General features: G+C 51.9%; 1 protein-coding gene across 14 annotated transcripts; it reads right to left on the reverse strand.

Moving 5' to 3' along the window:
- Positions 1 to 233: 233 nt before the first annotated feature.
- On the reverse strand, positions 234 to 25,450 carry A4GALT (alpha 1,4-galactosyltransferase). 14 transcript variants are annotated; one of them, XM_059887184.1, is made up of 5 exons: positions 23,940 to 24,013; positions 21,757 to 23,206; positions 3,841 to 13,136; positions 3,545 to 3,686; positions 234 to 2,089 (listed from the first exon to the last, which is right to left on the reverse strand). In XM_059887184.1, the coding sequence occupies exon 5, from the start codon at positions 2,047 to 2,049 to the stop codon at positions 982 to 984; it is 1,068 nt and encodes a 355-aa protein (XP_059743167.1). In that variant the 5' UTR covers positions 2,050 to 2,089; positions 3,545 to 3,686; positions 3,841 to 13,136; positions 21,757 to 23,206; positions 23,940 to 24,013; the 3' UTR covers positions 234 to 981. The 14 variants fall into 14 exon arrangements, with proteins under 14 accessions (XP_059743167.1, XP_059743165.1, XP_059743166.1 ...); XM_059887182.1 differs by lacking the exon at positions 3,841 to 13,136 and adding an exon at positions 18,647 to 18,724 and having other exon boundaries at positions 3,612 to 3,686; XM_059887183.1 differs by lacking the exon at positions 21,757 to 23,206.
- Positions 25,451 to 25,981: the final 531 nt, after the last annotated feature.

The raw sequence follows: 25,981 nt of genomic DNA on the forward strand, positions 1-25,981 counted from the left end.
TGAAAAATGAGGTGGGAAGACAGTCTCCTCCCCTTGCCCACCGCAGTCACTCTCAGCACCCAGGCCCGGAGCCCACCCAGCAGCCAGGCCCCCGGACCCCTCTGACCAAGGCAGGCTGTGTACGCTCAGGCGAGTCACCACCAACGCCCGCCCAGATGCCTGCCCGCAGCTGCAGGGTGGGGCTCACAAGAGCGATGCGAATGAATGCATTTCAGCCACCAGAAAGCGCTGGATGTGGGTGACTCACTTTATTTGTTTACTGCGGGCAGGGTAGGGGGTGTTTTCTTTAAAATGCTTTTCCTGAGCCAAAAGGACTCCAGGCCCCTTGCCCCTGAGTGGGCAGCTGGCCCGAGTCACTCCTGCAACGTCTCTGGGAGAAAGGACGGGGTGGGCAGGCAGGGCTTTCCCCAAGAGCTCCCCAGGCCAACTCTGCCGGCTGCCCACCCACCCCGGAAAAAAGAAACCAAACCCCAAAGCACCCCACCCCATGGGCTCTTGAAGCTGGGTCTGCTGCCCAGCCCCGCTACCAGCTGCCTCCTCCCCCTCCTTCCTACCCGCTTCTCCGTGCTCCCCCCGCCCCACCCTGACCTCGTGGGCACTTCAGCCTAGCCTGCCACCCTGCAAGGTGCTTTCATATCCACCGGGCTTGCCCATTGTGAACAAGACCCAGGTGTGCTCACCCGGCCCACTCCAGCTCATTCTGTCTGGAGACGCTTCCCCCACCCCTGGTTGTCTCAACCCTGTGACGGTACATGGGCCCAGGGCTCTGGCTCACCAGAGCAGGCCCCAGGGGCCGCAGCGCACCCTCCAGTAACAGCTCTCTGGCCAACAGTTCCCCGTCCTCCCCACCACCTGCCCCAGACCCTGGGGCTGCAGCGGCCCAGCCTCCCCGTCTCCAGCCCTCCCATCTCACCTCCCCTTGGAAGGCGGGCCCCAGAGCTCCTCTCTGCCAGGTGCAGGGAGGTGAGCTGGCAGGCCCCCTCACAAGTACATCTTCATGGCCTTGTGCGTCGTCGGGCAGTAGCGGGCATGGAGCTGGGCCAGCAGGGCCTTGGACGTGGCCTCAAAGCGTGTGCCCTGGCTCTTCTTGTTCCACACGTGGACCGCGAAGGTGGCATTGAGTAGCCGGGTCAGCTCCTGGGGGCTGATGTCTTCGAAGTACTTCTTCCAGTTCTGCCAGGGGATAGGGTAGAAGGCCTCGGGGGGCAGTGTGGTGACGCCGCGGCAGGCGCGGCTCTCGCTCAGGCTGCGGATGGAGCACCATTTCTTGAAGACCCGCGTGAGCAGCTGCGGGCCCTGGTGACCCCAGATCCAGCCGTTGTAGTGGGTCACGAAGTCACGCATGCACTGCGCCATGAACTCGTGGTGCTGCTCGAAGGCCAGGAAGGCGCCGTTGAGGACGTAGCGCGACTGGGTGCCCAGCGCGTTGGTCAGGTTCCTCAGGTCCTTGAGGACGATGAAGTCCGTGTCCAGGTAGATGCCGCCGAACTTCCACAGCAGCGCGATCCTGGAGGCGTCCGAGAGCACCGGCAGGAGGTAGGGCTCCCAGCGCCGCTGCACAGCCGCGTACCAGGCGGCCAGGGGCGTGTCCCGGAAGAGCTCCCCCAGGTCCAGGGGGCGCATCTGGACGTTGGGGAAGCAGCCCAGGAGCGAGAGGCCCAGGTGCCGCGGGCGGGAGGCGTTCCCGCCAGGCAGTCCCTTCATCAGGACCACCACTGGGGACTCGGGGTGCGCCCTGGCAGCTGACTCCACGGAGCACATGAACAGGAAGTTGGGGTTCGTCCGGTCAGAGGTCTCCAGGAAGAAGATGTTGCCTGGAGGCGGGATGCCGGAGGGCGGGGGGGTCGGGGGGACCATGTGGGGGCAGGGGACGTCCACAGGCAGGTTAGAGAGTTGTCCTTGGCCCCCCGGCTCTCCCACGACGTGCCAGTAGACCATGACGGAGACGAAGAAGGTGAGCTTGAAGCCAATGATGAACAGGGTGCAGACCCGCTGCCTCGGGGTGTCCCGGAGCAGCCGCAGCAGGCAGTCGGGGGGCGCCGAAGTCATCTCCCCAGATGTCAGGAGCCTCCAGCAGGAATCGGCTGGTCTGTAAGAGATGAGCACCACACTCAGGCAGCCTGCTGGCTTCCCCGACCCAAGAACACTGCCCACAGACACCAGCCATGGCTGACCCGGGCTTCCAGACCCCACGGGCTGGCCAGATGCTCAGGGCCCCCTGTCTGACCTCGGCTGTACAGTGGGAGCAGCAGGCCATGGGCTGAGATCTGGGCAGAGGCCCTTCCACTCTGATATACTGGTGAGTTCCCCAAGGGCTGGGCCAGTGCCACCCACAATGTGAGGCCAGCATGGGCCCAGCGCAGGCTCTGGCCTCTCTCTGCAAGGTCTGTCCCCTTTGAACTGCCAGCCTCTGTTTTGAGACCCAATGCAGGCATCTCTCAGCCCCATTCGGTTCCACCAGCTGGGCCTGGATTTGGTCTAAGAGGAAGGGCTGCCCGCAGCCACAGGGACTTTCAGCAGGAGGCCTGGGGGGCTAGATGCCGGCATGCAAGCTCACTCAGAGGCAGGACAGGCGGACTCTAGGCACGTGGGCATGCTTGCTGGGTCCCCAAGCCCTTGGAGTGGGCATGACAGAGTCTCCTGGGCCCCTGGCTTTCCCAGCCCTCACCTGGAGGGAGGGGGACAGGGAGGTTGTGCTATATAAGCTGTCACTCTGTCACCTAACTAGCACCGCTGCCCTCGGACCCTCACTCTCTCTTGATGCCCAGGCTGTGGCTGGCCGGCAGGAGGAACATTCCTGGGTGTCTTGCAGGAGGCTGGGAGGAACAAGAGAGGCTTGCAGTGGGATCGTGTGAATCCTGGGACACATGGGACCTGTGTCTGCCTGAACCAGCTGCAGGACGGTCACACTGGAGCAAGGATTATATTCATTCACTCAGCGAATACTGACTGCCCACCATGCACATGTCAGGGGGCCTTCTCAGCACTTCAAACATATTAAGTCATTAAACACGGCTACCCTGCGGGGCGGGAATCATCCTTCTTTTACATGGTGAGAACACTGAGGCACAGAGAAGTCCGGTAACTCATGCAGAGTCCTCTGCTTGGCTGGTAGCAGGGCAGGGGGTTTGAACCCAATCCACCTGGCTCCAGGTCTGTGCTCTCACCACTGAGACATGCTGCCCTGCAGACAGATGGCGCGGCCATGTGAATGTGCTGGTGCCTGGGGACTCGGTACATGTCGACCCGGACAGTCCTATGAACAGAATCCTGGCCAGCGCTTACTGTCCTGAATCCACATCCATCCAGGCCTCAGTAACGCCAGGGCGCAGTTGTGTAGTTTCCACTTTAGAGGCCAGGAAGCTTGGGTGCAAGCGGCAGGGCACTGGGTGCAACCTGGGGAGCCACCGTCAACCCTTCCCCAGGACAGAGGGGTCTTGTGGTCACAGTGGGGTCCCAGGAGGCTGTGACTTGCCCAGTGGGGCCCGTCCCTCCCCAAGGCTGAGGCCAGGAACCACGGCTATGGCATGGGCTGGAAACTGACCAGCCTGGGCGGCCCATGGTGGCGAGATGGGGAACCGGGCAGCCTGGCCGGCCTCCTGGAGACACACCCTGGGTCAGCAGCCAGCCTTCTCTGCCAGCAGGAACCGGGTCCTTCCCCATGCTCTCCATGCCCGCAAATCCATCTGCAAAAGATGGCGAGAGACAGAGTGAGGCTGGTTCCCAGCCACAGGGGCCAGGCAGGCCGGGCCTGCAGCTCACTTGTTCATTCGGTCCTCCACTCGCTTGGCCCCTGGGGGAACATGCTGGGGAGAAGAGAAGAGTTAGGTGTAGCTCTACCGTGGAGGAGTGCTCGGCTTCAAGGGGAGATCACGTGGAGAGAGGCAATGAACCCAATGATGGCGGAACTGACAGCGGAGCGGGAGCAGGCGGCTTCCTGGAGGAGGTGACACTTGATGAGAAGGGAGTCAGCCATGAGCGTGGAGGAGACCTGCACACCTCTCTCCCCAGGGCCCGGCTCAGCGTCGGGTACACAGAAGTCACACAGGAAACGGACTCATGGGCTGATTCACTCACTCAACAGCCAGATAAGAAAAGAAAGAAAGTGAAGTCGTGTCCGACTCTTGCAACCCCCTGGATTGTAAGCTACTATGCTCCTCTGTCAGAGAAGGCAATGGCACCCCACTCCAGTACTCTTGCCTGGAAAATCCTATGGATGGAGGAGCCTGGAAGGCTGCAGTCCATAGGGTTGCTAAGAGTCGGACTTGACTGGGTGACTTCACTTTCACTTTTCAGATTCATGCATTGGAGAAGGAAATGGCAACCCACTCCAGTGTTCTTGCCTGGAGAATCCCAGGGACGGTGGAGCCTGGTGGGCTGCCGTCTATGGGGTCGCACAGAGTTGGACATGACTGAAGTGACTTAGCAGCAGCAGCAGCATGCTCCTCTGTCCATGGGATTTTCCAGGCAACAGCCAGGGGGACGATTTAAAAACACAAGTGTGGCCAGGCTGCTTCTCTGCTCAGATGATGAGTAAGGTGGGAGGCCTAGTTCATGAGGGGGTGGCACGTCCCCCAACCCAGACCTCACACCCGCTTCTCTCCCCATCACCACCTGGCTTCCTGGTTCTTCCTCAAACCCATCCCCCCACACTGCTGACTCTGGGCCTCCGCACCTGCTATTCCCTCTGCTCGGAATGCTCTCCTGCAGATGTTCACAGGGCTGGCTCCTTCATCTTCCCACGTCCTCCCCGCCGCCCTGGCCCCTCTACGATCCCAGCTTCCCCCCGACCCCACAGCCTCCTCCTCTGGTCTGTTCTCCCTAGTACTTATTCTAATATACGGTACTTTTGTGTACTTGTCAGTTTGGTTATTTATTTGGAACATAACCCCTATGAGGACAGGTATTTTCGTATGTCTGGTGTAGGTTTATTTATTTTTTTAGTGTCTAGAATACTGCCTGGGTCTTGGTATGTAATAAATAAATACTGAGTAAGTGAGTGACTCAGCGTGTGGGTGTGTACCTATGTAAAAGAGCAAGCGAGTGAATGAAGGGGCCAATCAATGAGTGATCAGTGAATGAATGAATCAACAGATGAATGAGTTAGCAAATCAACAAGTGAGGAAATAGTCAGTGAGCACATGAGGGGAGGAAACTGGGGGGTCAGAGAGAGCTGCCTGGGATCCCCCAGCTGGGCTGTGAGTGGCGGAGCCGTTGATGTCAACCCGTAACCTTGTGTTCCCGGGCCCTGGTTTTCCCCTACAGGGAGAGAGGCTATTTTGGTCCTGAGTATTTTTAATCCTCTGTGAACCACACTGCTGAGTGCACACAGACGGGCGGCGGATGGAGCGAGGTCGGGGCTGTGTGGGGGCCCAGAGGGTCCTGGCTCTCCCATGGGGTGTGTTTTCGGGGTGGGGATAGGAGCCTGTCGAGGAGGCAGGATGTGCTGGCTGTGGCTGAGGAGCCAGACTCGAGCAGCAGTACCGTATTTGGTGCCGGAGCCCAAGACTCGGGAATGGAAACCGTTTATGACGCGAAGCTGGCCACAGCCCAGTAGCCGTGTGACCTCAGGCCCAAAGCACTCTCCAGTCCCCGGGAGAGCCTCACAGCCCAAGTCCTGGCCTTTGTCAGTCCTGCCTGGTGCGTTCCTGCCACCTTCTCCTGTCTCCCGGCCGCCACCTCCAGCCCTGCCCTGGGGAGATATTCCCCGTTAGCACTTAACTGCAGTCATGCCCCAGCTCTAAGTCCTTCTGTGGCTCTCCATCATCAAGACCCACTGTGGTCCAGCTCAGGGAGGAAGGAAGGGTAAGAAGTGCAGGGCTGGCAGAGACAGAAGGCTGAAGGTCCGACCAGTCCCCATCTGAGCTGGCCCTTAGCACCAGCTCTGTGGCTCCTACCTCAGGAGCATGGCATCAGGCTCATATGTCTAGAAAAGGCTCTGGGACCTGGTGCTCATCACCCCTGACCATGGCCTACACCCATCTCTGCCCCCTAGTAGGGAGTCTCCACCTCTGACCCTCGCTGGGCTCCTGCGTCCAGCCCATGGCAGAGAAAAGGGTTATAAGTCATGTATAACTGGGGTCCCCAGGGGAGACAGGGTGGCCGTCTGCTGGTCTGGGTGGTCCAGCATCCATTCCCACTTCTGATAACTGCACCCCGATTTCCTTTGGGGAACCGCCCCTGCCCCACAGACTCCACTCCCAACTCTGGGGGTGGACACGGGATTCGGGTCTGGGCACTGGCTGTGCAGTGCTCGCCAGCCACAGTGATGGCCCCACACTCTGCTCCCAGAGTGCGGAAGGCGCCATGGATGCTGGTGGCTTGCTCATCGGGGGAAGATGAGGACAAGACCTGGTAAATGCGGGATGGGAGCTCTCTGGCACTTACTGGGCTTAGGAGCCACCGACTGTCCCAAACTAGAGGCGACTCACCCAGCCCCTCACACAAGAGGGGTTGAAATGGAGGCTTAGTGATGCTCAGTCCCACGCAGAGAATCACAGTCGAGGCAGGACTAGAACTCGGCTCTCACACCAGCCCACATGCAACTAGACATCAGGGTTGCAATTTCTCCAGTGTTTCCCTCCCACTGGCCCTGGGAGCCAGGACGCAGCTCTGGACTCAGCAGATGCAAGCGACTACCTGTCCTCCACTTCTGTGACAGTCACTTAATTTAAAAAGAATGATTTAAAATTTTTTAAATACTTTGTTTTGGCCTTGCCGCATGGCCTGCGGGATCTTAGTTCCCCAACCAGGGATCGGACCTGAGCCACCTGCAGTGGAAGTGCAGAGTCTTAACCACCGGACTGCCAGGGAAGTCCTCTCTTCTTTTTATTAATTTATTTTATTCATTTATTCATTTGGCTGTGCTGGGTCTCGGTCTCAGCACGTGGGGTCTTTGATCTTCGCTGTGGCCTGTGAGCTCTAGTTCTATGACCAGGGATCAAACCTGGGCCCCTCTCCACATTCCCTGCATCGGGAATGTGGAGTCTTAGCCACTGGACCACCAGGGAAGTCCCCGACAGGTCACCCTAAGACCAGGGGCCAGCGTGTTTCTCAGTTCAGCCTGATCCCCAGTGAGGGCTGTAGGGTCATTCCAGCTCATTCCTGCACCCGCTCCCCTGTTTAACCTTCAGAAAATGAAAGGGACTTGTCCAAGGGGCCATTCTAGAGGCACTGGGGCGGGAGGGTGCGTGCAGGTCTGCCCAGCCCCGCTCGAATTGCTCTGTGACTTTAGGCAACTCCCCTTCCTTTGTTGGGCGTCAGGTTCCTCCTGCACCATGGGGAGGGGAGAGCCGGACTGACCGAAAGTTCTAACTGTGGGAACACGGGGCCTGTGCTGATCTACCTCCCTGATAAGTTAATGGCTGAGCAGATATGGAGGCTATACACCGAGGGATCCCGGGGCAGGTCACCCAGCTAGGAAATGGAGTATAGAATTCAAACCCAGGTCCCTGCTGACAGCTTCTGTTCCACCACTGATTGGCTCTGTGACCTTGGGCCTGGGCCTGCCCCCATGCCCTTTACATTAATAAAATTGAGGGGGGTGGGCTTTTGGTCTTAGAATTCAGACCCTCCTTGGTGTGAAAAATCAATATCTCCAGCTTCCAAACCCTACTTGGAGGATCTGCTGTCCGGTCCTCCCGCAGACCCCATCCCCACTCTTTCAGGGCATAAATGATTTCTACTCAAGAAGTAAGACTGACAGATACTAAAAGGCAGTGATCCTGGTACAAGTGGCTGTTTTCAGAGCCGAGGTTACAAAGTGTTCCCCCTCCAAAGCCCCTAAATTGTTCCGAGGACAGAAATTCCTGAAGCCAGACTCCAGCAGGCAGCGTCTTGCTCTTGGGGGGTTATGACAGATGGAAAAATAGGAGGAGGAGCCCTCTGTTTCCAAGAGGAACGAGGCACATTCTTAGTTCTGAGTCTTCCCTCTTCTACTGATGTCAGACTGAGCCATGAGGGAAAGGAAAAAAATAAACCACAAGCTACAGCATTAGGGAAAGAGACCAGGAGCAGGACAAACTCATAAACTCCAAGTCACATGTAAGTGTTGCACAAGGCACCCGAGACCAGCAGATATGGCAGTGGGGGTGGGGAGGAGTGTGGTACCGGGGGTGCCCAGTAGTGCTGGGTCATAGCAATCGCCACTTCTAAAAGGAAGACGAGGGCCGCCCCGTTGTCCAGTAGTTAAGACTCTGCTTTCAATGCAGGGGTCATGGGTGTGATCTCTGGTTGGGGAACTAAGATCCCACGTGCCATGCGGTGTGACCAAAAAATAAACAAATTAAAAAAAGGAAGACAAATAAGACAGGAGCCAAGGGCTTAATGAACCAGGAGGGTTCAAGGTTGGAGGTGGTGGCCTCTTGAATCAGGCTGGGTTCTGAGAGGCAACAGAAGGGAAGCTGCAGAGGAAGATCGTATATTAAAGGAACAATCCATTCCTGTAAAAACAGAAGGAGTCTTTCAGTAGAGAAATCTAGAGAACGATCCTGGCCTGTCTCCCAATTTCCATCAAAACCTCCTGTTAGTTGCTGGTCCAGGAAAATTCTGCTAATTCAAATAGAGGGAAAAAAAAAATTGTTAAAGGCATAAACACAACATCCATCCAAAGATGCTACGTGAATGAAGAGGGAAAGGAACACTGGTGTTCCCTTATGTAAAAAGATGAGTCACTATAAAAATATCGCCACAAAACAAAAATTCTAATCCAAAATGGCAGCATGAACTGAAAACAATTAAAATAAAAAACCCTGAGAAAAAAGTAATTCCCACTTGAAGGAAGACCAGAAAGCAGAAATACAAGAACTGGGGAAGTTCTTGAAAAAGATATGAAGACAACAGGTGAGAACTGATAGGCCTCAGGAAAGAACTAGAAGAAAAAGACAAAAACATTTCAGAAATCAAGACCAAACTACACGAAACCCAGGGAGAGCAGACATGAAGTACAGTAAGAGGCACAGGGCTTAAAATGAGAAAAGGGAACAAAACCAGATAGAAATAAAGAGATGAAAGAATTCAAGAAGATGGAGAAAAGATGTAAAGGAGATACAACAAATGCATAACTAGGGTTTCTAAAGAAGAAGATGAAAACAATGGACCAGAAGAAACATTTAAAATTATAATTCAGGAAAACTTTTCTGAAATAAGGGAAGATTTCATTTCGTGAATCGAAACAGTACTCCATGTAGTACTGGAGATCAGTGACCCAGAATGGTAAGTCTCAAGACATTTTCTAGCAAAATGAATGAGCTTTATAAAGACACAAGAATAAATCTTTGGGCAGCTACCTGTGGCTCAGATGGTAAAGAATCTGCCTGCAACATAGGAGACCCAGGTTCGAACTCTGGGTTGGTAAAACCCCCTGGAGGAGGGAATGGCTACCCACTCCAGTATTCTTGTCTGGAGAATCCCAGGGACAGAGGAGCCTGGCGGGATACAGTCCCGTAGGGTCACAAAGAGTCAAACACGATTGAGTGACGGATCATGCACACAGAAAGACCTACGAAGGAAACAGAGTCAGGCTGGTATCAGATTTCTCAGCAGACACTCAATGACAGATAGTGGAGCAACATCTACAGGATCCTCCAGGAAAGAAATTGTGAGCCAAAAAGTAATATATGTCATCCCTTCATATCCACGAAGGGAAGTGGTTCCAGGACTCCCACAGCCACCAAAATCCACAGATGCTCAAGTCCATGACATAAAATAGTGTAGTATTTGCATATAAGCTAGGCACATTTCCTAAATTCTTTAAATCATCTCTAGATTATCTATTATACCCAATATAAAGTGAAAAGTGAAAGTGTCAGTCACTCAATAATGTAAATGCTACATTAACAGTTGCAAGTGTGCAGCACAGTCAGGTTTTCCTTTTTGGAATGTTCTGGAATTTTTTTCCTTTTAAGAATTTAGACCCACAGTTGGTTGAATCTGTGGATGTGGAACCCAGAGATTTGGAGGGTTGAGTGTATAGCCAAGCTGTTCTTTAAATATAAAGGTTACACACCAAGTTTCAAAGTATAAGGACTTGGGCAATAATGTATTATGAGTAATAAGCACAGCAAACCGAATGGTGACTGGGCTAACTTTAGTAACAGCACTGAATATATTTAACTTCAGCTCCTCTCCATCCCCCCAAAAGGCAGGAATAAGGATGACAGGATGGAACGACAGTGGTGTCTAGTCAGACGATGTAAGAATGTAAAAAAAAATTGGTAGGACAGGCAAAAGGAAGGTGGAAAGTAGAACAAGTTCTGGTTGCCTCATCTCTAACTGCTAGGGGGTAAAAACTAAAGCGGTAAAAGTTTGAGCATATTTAGAGTGCAAAGGTGATACAAAGAAGGATAATACTACCCAATGTTATTGCATCTAATAAGATGAACCGTCATGAACCACTAAAAAATAAAAACGCTGCCAATTAAGCAAAACCACTCTGCTTTCTCATTATGTAGGATTTTTCTTTTGCAAGAATTTTTTTTTTTAAGTTAGATCTTTAAATCACCTATCACATCTGTGTATACATAGGACGGAAGGAAGGAAGGAATGGTATGAAGGAAGGAATTCCAAAGGAAGGAATATAAGTGAAATAAATTGAGTAAGGCGTTACTGGAAGTTCACCACACGTAAAACCCGATTCTTCTGAACGATTTCACCTCAGTGTCACTGTCTGTGCTTTCCCACACGGCAGCATCGGTCCAGTTTACATGACTGAACTTGAGTGGGGGAGCATTTTGGTAGCTGCTGGGGCTCCCTGCATGGATACTAAGGGGCAACCATATATTAATCTTTGGCTCACACTTTCCATCAACTGTGGGCGGCACAACACTTCTTCAGAGCGCTTCACTCGTGCCTCAAGAGGTTTTTTCCGAGCTGCGGACATCTCTTCAGGTGGTCATGTCACCGAATGAGCAGGAAGTGGCAAATGTCAGGAACACTGCCTGACTGAGAGCTTCCAGAAGCACTGGATGGAAACAATATACGCCTTACTCAGCACAGTATCGGCTGAAATGAGTAGTGACTAGAGAAAGGGGAGGATGGAGAAGAAGCAAGTTAAATGTATTGTTATTCATAGAAGAGAAACAATAGACACCATCTAAAGAAAGAAGGGACTAAGAGGATTATATGAAGGATAAATATAAAAAAATGGAGCCACTCGAACAAATTACAAGCTTTCCCAAATATCAGAAAGATTCCTATTTTTTGTTTTGGGTTGTTTGTTTGTTTTCATCAGAATATAGCCCTCCCAGGGGCTTCCCTGGTGGTCCAGTGGCTAAGACTGTGCTCCCAAGGCAGGGGGCCTGGGTTCAGTCCCTGGTTAGGGAACTAGATCCCACATGTCACAATGAAAGATCCCACATGTCACAACGAAAGATCCCACATGCTGCAACAAAGGATCTCTCATGCAACTAAGACCCAGTAGGGCCAAACAAGTAAATACATATGTGTATATATTATATACAAAAAGGAATGTAGCCCTCCCGCAAGCACAAAGGCATGCATACATATGGACACAGCATGACTGGGAAGATCATAGACCTAAGCCATATCAATAAATATAAACAGATTTAACTTATCTATACAAAGGAAAAGGTTTTTTTAGTTTAGATCCAAGCAAATTCCAACTCTATCTTGTGTTTGAGAGACATACATCAAAAAAGTGATTTAGAAGGTTAAAAGTAAAAGAATGAGCAAACGTTTAAAGACACATACAAACAAAAACAAAGCTGAAGCCATAATCTTAGTATCTGACAATGGGAGTTAAAGCCAGGAATCTCTAAATGAGCCAAAGAAAGGCCACTTATAGTGCTAACTGGTATAATCCACAAGGCGTCAAACATACTGCAGCAATTTTCAGAAGAAATTACAGGGAGGTCAGGATAAACAGACGGCAACACACTAGTAACAGACTGTAATTCACCTTTCTGAGTCCAAGAAACAAGTAGATCAAACACAAAATAATTCAGATCTACAAAATAATCAAGAAGTACTACTCTATATCAAATTCTTGATCCTAATAATAAATAATTCACTTTCAAGAGAACATTTATGAAAACTGAAAACCTCAACAAAACCCATAAACATAAAAAATACATTTTATAAATGCAAAGCAGTGTGTGACGAGAAATTAACGTGAAAGTTAGGAACTTTTTTTTAAAAACAAAACCTCTCTCTTGGACAATTCTTGAGCCAAAAGGGAAGTACAAACGGGATCTGTGGCATTTCTAGAAAACAACCATATCAAGATACCAAGAATCTGAATCTACAAGACACAGCTGCAGATTTATCAGAAGAATGTTTATAGCCTCCAATCATGTGACAAGTAACACAGGGCCGATAAGAAGCAAGCAAGCAGCAGGCGAAAAATGGGAGAAAAAGAACCTAAACATTTCCTTAAAATGTTAGAAAATAAACAAGAAGACTAAGGAAAGAAAAATTACAGTAGAAAAAAGTCAGGAAGCAGATAAGCAGTAGAACTAAGACATAAGGCCAAAAAACAGGCTCTTTGGGAAAAAATTCAATAAAATATATAAATCACAATTAACCTAATTAAGAAGACAAGAGAACTGAGGAGATGAGTGAGCACCCAGTGCAAACTAAGTCATGCCAAATGGCAAAGGAACCAAAGAAGCAGAGGAAAACTTTTTTTTTTTTTTTAATCGTAAGATAGTGCTTTGCAAATAACATCTGAAACCTGAAAAAAATAATTTCTAGACAAATGTAATAAATCAAGACTGCTCCCAGAACAGTCAGTCTAGACAGGCCAACTTTTACATAAGAAATAGAATTATACAAGATCATTAAGAAACAAAGGAACAAGACATTTTTAGAGAGGAATTTTACGAATTTACGTAACAGAAGATCCCAATGCTTTTAAAGGTGTTAAATAGTAAAATATAAGAAAGAACACTTTTAAAAATTTTAAGTATGGTGGTTTATTCACTAAATCATATCGGAGTCTTGCAATCCCATGGACTGTATCCCACCAGGCTCCTCCATCCACGGGATTTTCCAGGCAAGAATCCTGGAGTCGATTGTCACTTCCTTCTCCAGGGTACCTTCCTGACCCAGGGATTGAATCCAGGTCTCCTGCATTGCCAGATGGATGGATTCTTTACTGACTGAGCCACCAGAGAAGTCTAAGTTAAGTATAAAGAATTTAAATTAGTATAATATAGACATCAAAACCTGACAAAGATTGCACAAGACACTCTACTGACCAATATCACTTATGAATACTACTGTAAAAATCCTAAATAAAAAAAGCAGACAGAATTCAACAGCACATCAAAACAATGAAAAATCAAAACCATGTGGGTTGGGACTTCCTAGGTGGTCTAGTGGCTAAGACTCCACACTCCCAACGCAGGGGGCCCTGGGTCAATCCCTGGTCAGGGAACTAGATCCCACATGCCATAACAAAACAAAACAAAACCAAGTGGGTTTTATTCTTGGAATTCAAGGATGGTTCAATATTAGGATGTCTTTAATATAATTCACCATATTCATAGATCTAAGGAGAAAAACCATACTATCCCCCAGAAATGCTAAAGTAATTTGACAGGGTTTCCAATACTTCCTGCATAAATTAGGAATCAGTGGATACTTCCTTAAGAAAATTATGTATATCAACATCAAAGCCAAGAGCCAGCTTCATACAGGAGTGTGAACACTCAGCTTCATACATACATACAGGAGTGTGAACACTCAGCTAGAGGTAACTCTAGCTGAAGATAGGAAAAGGACAAAGTGTCCAGCACCCTCACGGGTACTGGAGGTGTTCATCAAAGCAACTCAACAAGAGAGAGAAATTAGAACTATAAAAACTGAATGAAAGTGGAAGTTGCTCAGCTGTGTCCGACTCTTTGCCACCCCATGGACTGCAGCCCGCCAGGCTCCTCTGTCCATGGAATACTGCAGGCAAGAATACTAGAGTGGGTTGCTATGCCCTTTTCCAGGAGATCTTCCTGACCCAGGGATCGAACCTGGGTCTCTGACATTGCAGGCAGATTCTTTACTGTCTGAGCTACCAGTGAAGCTATGATACAAACAGGGGGCAAACCAACCCCCTCACCAAACCTCAAATAGAAAAAGCTAAAATTACTGCTGTTTTTATACAATACTACTATATACCTAGAAAAGTCAAGAGAAACTGTTGAAAAACTCCTGCTAATAAAGAAATACCATAAGGTGATAGGAAACAGACACATACACAAATATAAAAAAGCAGCTAGAAGCAGAAGATACAATGAAGAGACTCCTACTCACAACCACCGTCACAATACTTAGGGTTACACTTAACAAAAGGTGTTCAACATTCATGTGAACAACAATTTAAAGCCGCTGACAATATAAAGTACACGTGAACAAGTGGAAACTTGCACCATGATTTTGGACAGAAGATTCAGCTTTTTAAAGATGTCGATGTTATCTTAGCCGATGGATAAACTGCACTCGGTTCTGCAGTTCAACAAACTGATTCTAAAGTTTATCAAAAAATAAGCAAGGGACGTCCCTGGTGGTACGGTGGTAAAGAATCTGCCTGCTCTTGTAGGGGACATAGATTCAGTCCCTGGCCTGGGAAGATCACATACCACAGGGCAACTAAGCCCGTGAGCCACAACTTCTGAAGCCCATGTACCTAGAGCCTGCGCTCTGCAACAGGAGAAGCCACTGCAATGAGAAGCCTGAGCCCAGCAACTAGAGAGTAGGCCCCACTCGCTGCAACTAGAGAAACGAAGACTCAGCACAGCCAAATAGAGAAATAAAATAAAATTGAACAAAGAAAAGTAAGCAACAAACCTACAGGAAAACTCTGAGGAAAGGAAGACATGAAGAAGGACTGGTCTTTCAGAGACTGACAGATGAAGCACCAATAACTAAAAGAACCTAGTTTTTGCATGTAAATAGGGGAATGAAACAAAGCACAGAAAGAGTATGGTATTTGCATATCCAACACAGGCAGCATCTACAAATGCGTCAGTAAAAATGGACCTTTTAACACAGCTGTTGGGCAAGCAGGGAAGCCAGCAGGGAAAAAGAACCAGATGAGTTGATATCTCAGAATATGCCCAGGATAAATCCCAAATGTAATAATAAATGTTTCAGACAAAACACAAGTGAATTCCTTAATAAACAGAGTTGGGACGGTTTTCTTAATTATGCATGAAATCTAGAAGTCATGAAAAGAAAAAATTTCCCTGCAACCTTTCGCCAAATACCGAGAAAGTAAAAAACACAAGTGACAGCTTGGGATGGCTTTTGTTTCTCTCAGATGCCAGACATCTCATTTTTCTAACTTAGAAAGCAATCCCACAAATCAAGGGGAAAAACGAACAATCCAAAAGAAACTGTGCCAAGGTCACATCACACACACCCACCCCCACACACACGCTGATGCTTAAACAGATAAGCAAGATGGGGGCGCTTTTCGTAAGTAAGAAAAATGCAGGTCAAAACAGTCAGATAGCATCTCTCACCCATCAGATTTGCAAGAATCTAAAACTCCCACAACACATCCTTCAGGCAAGGCTCTGAGGAAACGGGCATCCATACAGTGCTGGTAGGGGTGGAGGGTAAGGGACCAACATCCATCAAAATTACACGTTCACGTACCCTTTCGCCTCGCAGTCCCACTCTGTGAATTTATCCTACAGATAAGTGGTATTTGTACCAGTCACAAGTTTGTTTGCAACCGCAAGTGATTAGAAACAACCCAAGGTCTTCCTTGAAGGAACTGGTTAAGCACACAGTGACCCTGATATCTTGGAAAACAATGTCCGCTCCCAGGGGGCCAGGAACAAGGCCACTCTGACTCATCACATGGCCCGCACAGACCCTAGCACATCAAAGGTGCTTAATGCATATTTTCTGAAAGAATGCATGAATGATCCCTAAACTGCCCAGAAAGCCAGGATCAAATGAGCAACTAATCTAGGGGAGTGGCATCTGCAAACCGGCAAACCCTGAGCCCGCAGAGGACAACGGTCAGGATGTATAATTGACGTATCCCGCCTCACCATCCAAGGGCACAAAATATGGTTGCATGCCGTGTCCCTTCATATTCAAGTGCCTGAGTATGCACCTGTCCCAGGAGAGAAAGGTGACCTTCCCAACACTACATGGCTAGTACCTGTCGGGGGGAGGGGTCGAGGGGGGTGGCGCCAGGATCTACTCTCAGGTATGTCTGCATCTGAAAGTCTCAGAGGCTTTTTTCTTCCCTGAGGCCATCCCGGCCCCCCAGGGTCACTCTGCAGTAGAGCCTGGGCTCCAGCTCTCAGGATCAGGGTGAAGTCACCTTCTGCTCAGTGCAGGGAATGGTAACTCACCACGGATCTGGACACCCAGACATCTGCTCTTAGAGACCCTGGACTGGGAGGACCAGGGGTGGGGTGCAGGATGGTTATGGTTGGCTTCTCTTGAAAAGCTGACATGTGTGCAGATGCCAGAAGGAGGTGAGGCACCAGCTGGATGGATTTCTGGGGAAAGGGTGCCCAGGGAAGAAAGTCAGCGAGTGCAAAGGCCCTGAGGCATGTGTGCCTGAGGGACTGACCGTGGAGTCACCAAAGTACCAGGAGAGGCCAGAGAGATAGAGGGGACACTGGGCTGGGGTGGGGAGCAGGCTTGAGGGCCACAGGGAGGACTTGACAACTGATTGGCAGGGGGTGCCATTGGGCAATGTTGAAGAGGAAAGGGTTATAGCTTGACTTTTTTGGGGGGGTCACCCTGTGTGGCTTGTGGAATCCTAGCTCCCCACCTTGGCAGTGAGAGCCCCAAATCCTAAGCACTGGACTGCCAGGAAATTCCCTAGTGTGACTGATGTCTTAAATAAATCTTTAAGATCTGGCTGCTTTTTGAGTCTAAATCACAGGGGATGTGTAGCAACAGGAATGTGTCACAGGGCTATTGTGATGATCCGGGGAGAGGGAGGTAGAGAGAGGGAAGTGGGGACACAGCTCCGCTAAACAGATTTCCCCTCTACCCCTCTTTCCCTCTCCCCAGCCCAGCCCAGCCCAGCTCTCTCCATCCCAGCCACCTCCCGTGGCCGCCTCCCGCTGCAGCCCCACACAAGCCCGCAGACCCCACAGTGCTGGGATCCTGCAAGCTCTGCCTCCCCAGCCCTGCCCGCTCGGGCGCATGACCTCCAGACTAGCCGAGCTGACGTCTGCCCTATTGCTCAAGCCACCAGGCTCTGGAAATTCCAAGCTTCTGAAACCCACTCTTTCCTCTTCCCAAAACATCCCTCCATGCTCCCCTGCCCAGGAACTTCCTGAGCAGAAAAGGTACGAAGGAAGTTTCGCCATCTGTCTGGAACACACCGCCTACCAGGCACCCCACTGAACACCACGTGCCCTGGGTCTCCATGTCCACCGCAGTGGCCCCTCTTACAAATGAAAAACTCAGGTGCAGAGCAAAGGGGCTGCTGGGCTAGTGAAGCGGGGAGGTGGGATAGGCACCACCCAGGTATGTGTGCCCCCGTCTCTCCTCACCTAGGAAGCCACCCAGACATTGGCGCTTACTGTGGCTGGGCCCCCATTTCTGCACACATCCACACCAGGAGGAGCTCGTGGCTACCTTCCAAAGGAGTGTGAACAGCACTCACCACAAACCCTGTGCTCCCCCATAGCCCAGACCCCTGGCAGACCTTCAGAGCCCCTGAGCAAGTCCTATGGGGGAACCACCGGGGTGAATTTGGTCTTGGAGTGAACTGGGATTGCAGGAAAGTGGGCACCAAGCCAGATGCTGCCCACTCAGCCTGATATTAAATCCTGGAGGGCCTGGCATACAGCAGGTGCACGATAAGTGCGTGATGCCTGACAGTGGTGAGGGATACAGGACAGCCATCCCAATATATCCTCAATGCCTTTGAAAATGATGGTTAAAAACATGCAAGAAAACCCAGCTCTTCTCTATTGCTCAAGGCACCAGGCTCTGGGAACACCAAGTTTCTGAAACAAGCTCTTCCTTCTTCCCAAAATGTCCCTCCACCTTCCCGACCCAGCAACCTCTCAATCATCGTGGGGAAGACTAGCTGCCATTTGCCAAGAATCCATCAAAATACTGTCATGGTTTTCTTCATACCTTTGAGTATTGCCTCTGTGTTTCCACAGCGAGTATACACAGACACTTAGCCAACAGTGGGATCATGGTTGGTGGGGCTCCCAGTTTTTCTAGAGGGATGTGTGTGTATGTGTGTGTGTGCGCGTGCATGCCTGGGGGGCAGAGGAGGGGACGTCCAGTCACCACTCTCAGTGAACAGCTCTTGCTTTGCTCTTTATCTTGAAGGTTTGAGGTGAGGGTATGTGGCACGTCAGCATTTTGGCATATGCGTTCCAGTCCTTTTCTGCCGCCTCCACTCACACGGAGCAGTGTTTACGCAGGCTGTGTCCAGGAGGTGCACAGAAAGTGATCCTTACCCACACTGTTCTACACCTTGTTTTATTTTTCACTTAAAAATATGCGGGGCCCCTGTCTCCTAAAACCAGGCGGTGGTGGTTACACAACCAGACCCATTTCCTAAAACTCATCAAGCTGGACGCACGCAATGGGCTGTAAATTCTACCTCAATTAAACCCTTTGGAAATACACGCTGTTCCTCTATTATGTCAGTAGACACAGCTCCACACCCTACCTCTCCAGGGTTACCCACCTTGACTGCTGGAGGGGCTTCCCCCTGTGAGCCCCTCTGTGGCTGAGCCCCCTGTGGCTCTGCTGGTAAAGCATCCACCTGCAATGCACAGACCCAGGTTAGATCTCTGGGTTGGGAAGATCCCCTGGAGAAGAGAAACACTACCCACTCCAGTAATCTGGCCTGGAGAATTCCATGGACTATGGGGTCACAGAAAGTCAGGCTCAACTGAGCGACTTTCACTTTGCACTTTGACTGCTGGAAATGTGGCTTCTTTTTGCTTTTACAGACAACACTGTGGTATCTTAGCACTTAGATCTCTCAACACATCCTTAATTACTTCTGCAGGACCCTTCCTAGAAATGAACTGCTTAGGTCAAAGGAAATGCCAATCTGTTCTCGATACAGGTCATCACTGGTCTCAAGAACTTAAAAAGTCCAAGTTCTCTCCAGTGTCACGGCTGGTCCTCCTTCCCATCCTCTCATCAGAAGAGAGACGGGTGTGGCCGAGTTAGCATTTATTAAAAGCTCCCCGTCAGGAATGGAGCTATGTGGTTTAATAATAACAATGGTGTATATTTCCTGAGGGCTTACCATGCACAGCCACCGGTTAGAGTGGTTTTTCCTTCAGTAACTCACGTAATCTTCCCAGTAGTTGCGTGAGGCAGGTCCTCTTATCATCGATTACAGTTTAAGATTGGAAACCTAGGCCCAGCTGGGACTCAAACACCCTCTACCAGGTGAAATAACTCTGTCTGTAGCCCAGTCCCATTCAGCTGGGACTGCACTGTGGCCAGGGGCTCAGATCTTGCTGTGGTCAAGAGGAGGCAGCTGACATTCAGGTCCTCATCTGTACGATGGGACTGACAGCTCAAGAGGGCTGATGGGGTTTAAAAAAAAGATCAGGTTAACAAAAGCCCTGGAATCAGGTGGGGGCTTGGTCAATGGGAAGAAAAGTGAAAGTGTTGGTCGTGTCCGACTCTTTGCAACCTCATAGACTGTAGCCCACCAGGCTCCTCTGTCCATGGGATTCTCCAGGCAAGGATACTGGAGTGGGCTGCCATGCCCTTTTCCAGGGGATATTCTGGATTCAGGGATCGAACCCAGGTCTCCTGCACTGAAGGCGGATTCTTTACTGTCTGAGACAGTAGCCCGCCATCACATCAGGAGATTGCCTTGGAAGCTTCTGGAAAAAAGCAACTGATGACTACAGACACCCAGGGTGGGGTGGGGGTGTCTCTGGGCTCCATAGCTGTATCTGGGACGATGGTGTCTGCACTTTGAAATCAAGCTGTTCATGGACTGTAAGGACTACTTTTCTGTTTTACCTTCACGTCTACCCAGCAACTCAGACTCTGCACAGGTGTGATATCCAGAAGGCCCTGCTGCCCCTGCAGCACCTGGTTCCTGCTGGGTGAGAGGAGAGTTTGGGGCACTGCCCGGAGTGGAAGGGGCCCTCCTAGTCCCTGTGGCCAGCTCTGCAGAACTGGAAGCTCCTGGCCCCACTGGGGTCTGTCCAAACAGAGGCAGGCAGGAGAGGAAGGGATGCTCACTCACCAAGCTCTAGACACAGGAAGATGGGAACTGTTTCTCGCTAGCTACTAGAGATGGAGGCTCGGGGAGGACTCTCAAGGGCAGGTGGTGAGTGCAGGGGGAATTCTTCAAGGCACTTCTCCTCCCTCAATGTCGATGGGGGTGATAACACCTCCTACCTCCCAGGGAAACAAGGAGGACTCAAGGGAAATGAGGTTGGCAAACAGCATAGGGTGCTGGGGGCCTCAGGTCCAGAACCCGCCGATGATGCTTTTTTTACTTTCTTCTCTGGGAAGATCAAAGCCGATTCATAAGATGCCCTCCCAGCCCCTCCCTCACACCCTCTGTCCTCACCCGCTCAGAAGGCCCCCCTCTGGACCAGTTCCAGCCCTCTCCCGCCTCCAGCATCCTCTGGGACTTCATCTCCTGACCTGCCCCTCCCTCTTCAGGGACTTCAGCCACTCCCTCGCCTGGCTCTTTCCCATCAGCTTATAAATGCAGCCAAGTCTCCCTTATCCAAAAGCACAGATACAGCAAAATAAAAATTTAAAATGTGTTGCTCAAATACACACACCATCAGCAGCAAAAATAGTAATAGCCTAGTCATAACCTGGGAGAAGATCTTTGCCACCAAGAGACCAGACAAGGGGCAAACGTCTCACTGATGAACTCAAACAAGTGAATAGGAATCACCCAAAGATACTAGATGTTCATACTCTTTGACCCCAGTAATTTCATTTCCAGGAAATAACAGGAAATGCACGTTCACAGCCTAAGGAAGTACACAACGGCACAGTTCCTCTGGAGAGCCAGCTGATGCGACGCTGACTACCAGGTAATTCCCTCTCCAGAAAAAAATATCTGGCAATGCATAAATTTATCTATGAACTCAATGTAACACAATCTAAAAGAGCCAAATATTAAAAAAACACCCAACAAAACCTAAATGTCAAATGAAACTCATTGACTAAATATGACGTCACAATGTCTAAGCATTGAAAAATATGAAAAAAGAATTAGAGAAAGACGAGGAATTTGCAATGTTTGTATAAACAAGGTATCCAAATATGTTGTTTAGTCGCTCAGTCGTGTCTGATTCTTTACTACCCCATAAACTGTAGCCCACCAGGCTCCCCTGTCTGTGGGATTTCCCAGGCAAGAGTACTGGAGTGCGTTGCCATTTCCTTCTCCAGGGGATCTTCCTGACCCAGGGATGGAGCCTGAGTCTCCTGCATTATCAGGCAGATTCTTTATCACTGAGCTACCAGGGAAGCCCATTCAAATATGTACCAATGTGTTTTTTAAAAAGTCTGGCAAATTTTAACAATAGTTATATCCAGGTGATAACTGGTGGCTCAGATGGTCGTTCGATCCCTGGGTTGGAAGATCTCCTGGAGGAGGGCATGGCAACCCACTCCAGTATTCTTGTCTGGAGAATCCCCATGGACAGAGGAGCTTGGCGTATATATGGTCCATGGGGTCACAGAGTCGGACATGACTGAGTGACTAAGCACAGCATATCTCCAAGTGATGTGAATATGGAATTTCCCCCCCTACTTTCAGTTCATTCATTCAAGCAAAAGGCAGTAAACACCTACTATGTCAGGCTTGCAAGTTTCCTCCCTCCAGGAGCTTCCAATCTGGAGAGGAGGAGGAAGGCAACAGAATGCAGGGCAGGTCAGTCAACAGGAGGTAAGGGCGCACCTCTGAGCATAGTAATGAGCACAGCTTTGGTGGCCAGATTGAAGGTGGAACCATCCCCGCCGGGAGGTGCAGCAGCTGGTGGGGTGAGGGGGAGGGGTTCGGGGCGGGGAAGAGCTATTTTCACAGATTAAGCTCCCCTTTTCTCATCCACTTCTCTTCCCATCTGGTTACAAATGCCCCTGGCAGCCACCTTGTCTCACTCTGCCCTGGTACCAACTCAGACCCACAGGGAACAGCATTCTCTGCTGCCCTGGGTCCCTGAAGAGCTGGACCTCCATGGCCCCATGGAAGGGGCTGAAGGGGGCCAACTTGATGATGCGGTGTGTCACAACTTCCTTAAGTTCCAAGTAAGTCACTTTCCCAAGGCAGCTCAGCTGATAAAGAATCAGCGTGCAATGCAGGAGACCCTGGTTCAGTTCCTGGGTTGGGAAGTTCCCCTGGAGAGGGACAGGCTACCCACTCCAGTATTCTTTCTGGAGAATCCCCACGGACAGAGGAGCCTGGTGGGCTACAGTCCATGGTGGTCTCAAAGAATTGGGATCTGGATGAGCAACCAAGCACAATTCACTTTGAAAGACGCTGCCAGCCCTCGCACACAGCAGGAGCAAGTCCACTAGCCTAGGCAGCTCTAGGGCTTCAACGGGTACAAGGAAGCAAAACAAAATGGTAAAGAATTTCCACTTCGGTGTTTGTGCTCTAATACGGGGCGGCCACAGTGGACAAGCAGCGACAGGCATGAGGGGCACTGGAAACAGGCTTGGAAGGAAAAGGAGCAACTGAGAAGGTTCCATCTTGACTCTCCTTTTTTATTTGGGCCTGATTTGGCTGCTGGGCTCTTTGGCTGTGGGAACAGGGATGCGAGCAGGAGGGGACAGTCGCCGCCAGCCTGGGCCCTGCTTTGTCCCTCTGGGCAGGGTGATTCCCCCATCTTGGGGAGGTGGTAACAAAGGCAGAGTCCTTGGGCAGCTGGGGTGGGGCTGGAGGGGGTGCCAGAGGGGTAGCACACCAGGTGCCCCGGGGGGTTTGATGGAGGAGGGCACGAAGGAGCCCAGAGACCCCCAAAGGGCCACCACGGAGCCGTCGCTCACTCCGTATTTGGCGGAGACCAAAAGGGTGTCCTCCAGAGAGAGGGCAGCGAGGTCAGGGGAGGTCCTAACCCTCTCAGAGCTGGGGGCTCGGCTGCGTCCGGCCGGGAGGTGGGAACCTCTGCCCCGCACGTGTCAGAAGCGGAAACTGAGGCCGGGGACTCGGCTAGAGCCCAGGGGCGTGGACTGAGACTGGACATTCCCGGAAAGAGCCTCTGCCAGGGCACCACAGCTCCCACTGGGACTCGACGTTTCCCATCTGGAGGAGAGAAGCACGCCGGAAAGAGGGGGTGGTTTGCGGATCCGGATCCCCAGGACGGAGCGCTTAGACCCTGCTCTCCCCACTTCCCAGTTCCGACCCGGGTGGTCCCTCCATCTGGAGAGAGCCCTTCCCCTCTTCGCCGTCCAAAGCCTCAGCATCCTCAAAGGCCCAGGGGGACGCCTCCCATCCCCCGGCAGACTACCCCCCGCCCCACTACTCCCTGCCCCGCAGCTGGCCGTTCCCCTTGACCCCTCTCCCCAGCGGCGCCCCTCGGGGCCAAGGGCGATCGCGGCGGGCGGCGAGGCCTCCGGGACTTTTACGCGCCCCCAGGCAGAGCGGCGCGGCTCGCCCAAGGGCACAGCGCGGGCCAGGGGAGCCGGCCCTCGGACCCGGGCTTCTCGCCCCCACGGCCACTTTGCTCCTGCCGCGGGGACCACGGCCCGGGAGGCGCTGCCTGGAGGGCTCCCGGGCGGGGCGCGCGCTCCCTTCTCGGGCTGGGCTCCCAGCCCAGCCGCCGCGCTCAACTTCGGGTGCCTCTGGGGCGGAGGCGGCGGTCGGGAACCAGCGCGCACAGTCGGTGTGCACGAGAGCGACCCTCCCGAACAGGTGGTCCCGGCGGGCGGCGGCCGAACCCTCCGCAGCCCCTACCCCTTCCTTCTCTCGGAGCGCGCCTCCCCGCCCGGGCCCGGAGTGGCCCCCGGTCAGTGCCCCGGAGCCCAGCCACTCGTACCTCTGGCTCCTGCGGCTCCGGCCGGCGGACAACGCGGCCCCGCGGGCCCGGCGGGCGGCAGGCGGCGGACGGGCAGGGCAGGGAGGCCTGCGGGAGGAGCGCCGCTCCTCAGTCCCGGGGCTGCGTCAGCGCTGCCCCGCCCCGCCCCGCCCCGAGGGGGTCCTGCGAGTCCACACCGCTCCCAGCGCCCGGGGCTGGACCCCCATCAGCCCGCGGGCCCACAGGTATGGAGCACTCCCCGTGCCTCCCTGCCTTTCCCCCATTTAACAGATGAGCCAAACGAGGCTCAGAGCGGTGACTTCCACGTCAAGCAGCTGGGCAAGGGCAGTAGCGGCATTTGGACTCGGGCCTGCCTGTTGCCTCTGTACCCCCTTCCTCCATCGCCGTGTGGTCCCTCCAGCAGGATTTGTGCCTGCTGCCCACTCCCTCTTCTCTGATGCACCCTCTTCTCTTGGCTGCCCTAACACCACACTTGCCTGGTTGTCCTCCTCCTCCTCGGTGACCCCCATTCTCCTCTGTAGCAGCCCCCAGCTTCTAAATGTCACCCCAACCAGCGGCTTCTAGCTGCTGAGGACGCCCGGCGGCCTGGCCCTCTTCCGAAGCTCAAAGATCCATGTGCTGGAGACCTCCCTTATCTTGCTCCATCCCACCTCCCTGTCTTCTTTCCCCAGAGTTGGCATCCTGCATCTTCCTCTCAGTTAATGAAAACTCCATTTTCTAGGTGGCGGTTGTCTAATCGCTAAGTTCTGTCCAACTCTTGAGTGACCCAGTGGACTGGAGCCCACCAAGCTCCTCTGTCTATGGGATTCTCCAGGCAAGAATACTGGAGTGGGTTGCCATTTCTCTCTCCAGAGTATCTTCCCAACCCAGGGATTGAACCCACATCTCCAGCATTGACAGGAGGATTCTTTACCCCTGAGCCACCTGGGAAGCCCATTTTCTAGGTACTCCGGCTCCAGGAGATGGAGAAGGATAGGGATGCATGCAGTCCATGGGGTCGCAAAGAATCGGACACGACTGAGCAACTGAACAACAAAACAACTGGCAAAAAAACCCTGGCTTCCTCGCTCTGCCCACCACCACACACCCCACATCCACTCAATAGCGAATCCCATGGGCTCCACCTTGAAAACACACCCAGAAGCTGACATTCTCGCCCCACCCTCTTGTCCAAGCCACCTGCCCCCTCCCCAGGCCCAGTGCAGGGGCCTCTTCACACTCCTATACCTGCCTCCCCCAGCCCCCTGTCCAAACAGCAGCCAGAGGGATGATGGCAGAACCAGATCCAGCTCACATCTCTCCTCTGTCCCACTCCCTCCAGTGAATTCAGTCCACCTCAGGCTCCTCACTGAACTCCGAAGAAGCACCTTACCCCTGTCCTCTAGCCACATCCCCTTCCTCTCCATGGGTCGGGTTAGCCACACTTGCCTCCCTGCTGGCTCTCTCCCCTCCAGGGCCTTTGCTATTGCCACTCCTCTGCCTGGAACAGCCTTGACCACATATCCTTGCAGCTACTTCTCTCCATGTTCAAGCTTCGTGTTCAGCTCCTTTGTGAGACTTCCTTGACCTCCAGACACACCTATCTTGCACTCCCCACTGCCTTCTTCCTTGACTCTCCCCCACCACACATATCAGCATCACCACCGTGTGACACTTGTTTCCTGTTTCTCTCCTGCACTTATTTTATTGCCAACCCCGTGCCCTAGAATGTGAGTTCCCAGGGCAGGGGGTTCCTGCTGACTTATTATACTTGTTCCCTGCTGTGATTTCCTCCTGAAACGGTGTCTGGAACAGTAACTGGGCAACTCAGCAAATGTCTGTGGAATGGATCAACCTGTACCCCCTCACCGCTGCTATTATAATACTTTTCCTTTATGTTGGCTTTGTGTGTGTGCTGAGTTGCTTCAGTTGTGTCTGACTCTTTGCAACCCCATGGACTATAGCCGCCAGGCTCCTCTGTCCATGGGGATTCTCCAGGCAAGAATACTGGAGTGGGTGGCCATGCCCTCCTCCAGGGGATCTTCCTGAACCGAGGATAGAAT

Source organism: Bos taurus, chromosome 5, assembly GCF_002263795.3.
Source record: "Bos taurus isolate L1 Dominette 01449 registration number 42190680 breed Hereford chromosome 5, ARS-UCD2.0, whole genome shotgun sequence".
NCBI lineage: Eukaryota > Metazoa > Chordata > Mammalia > Artiodactyla > Bovidae > Bos > Bos taurus.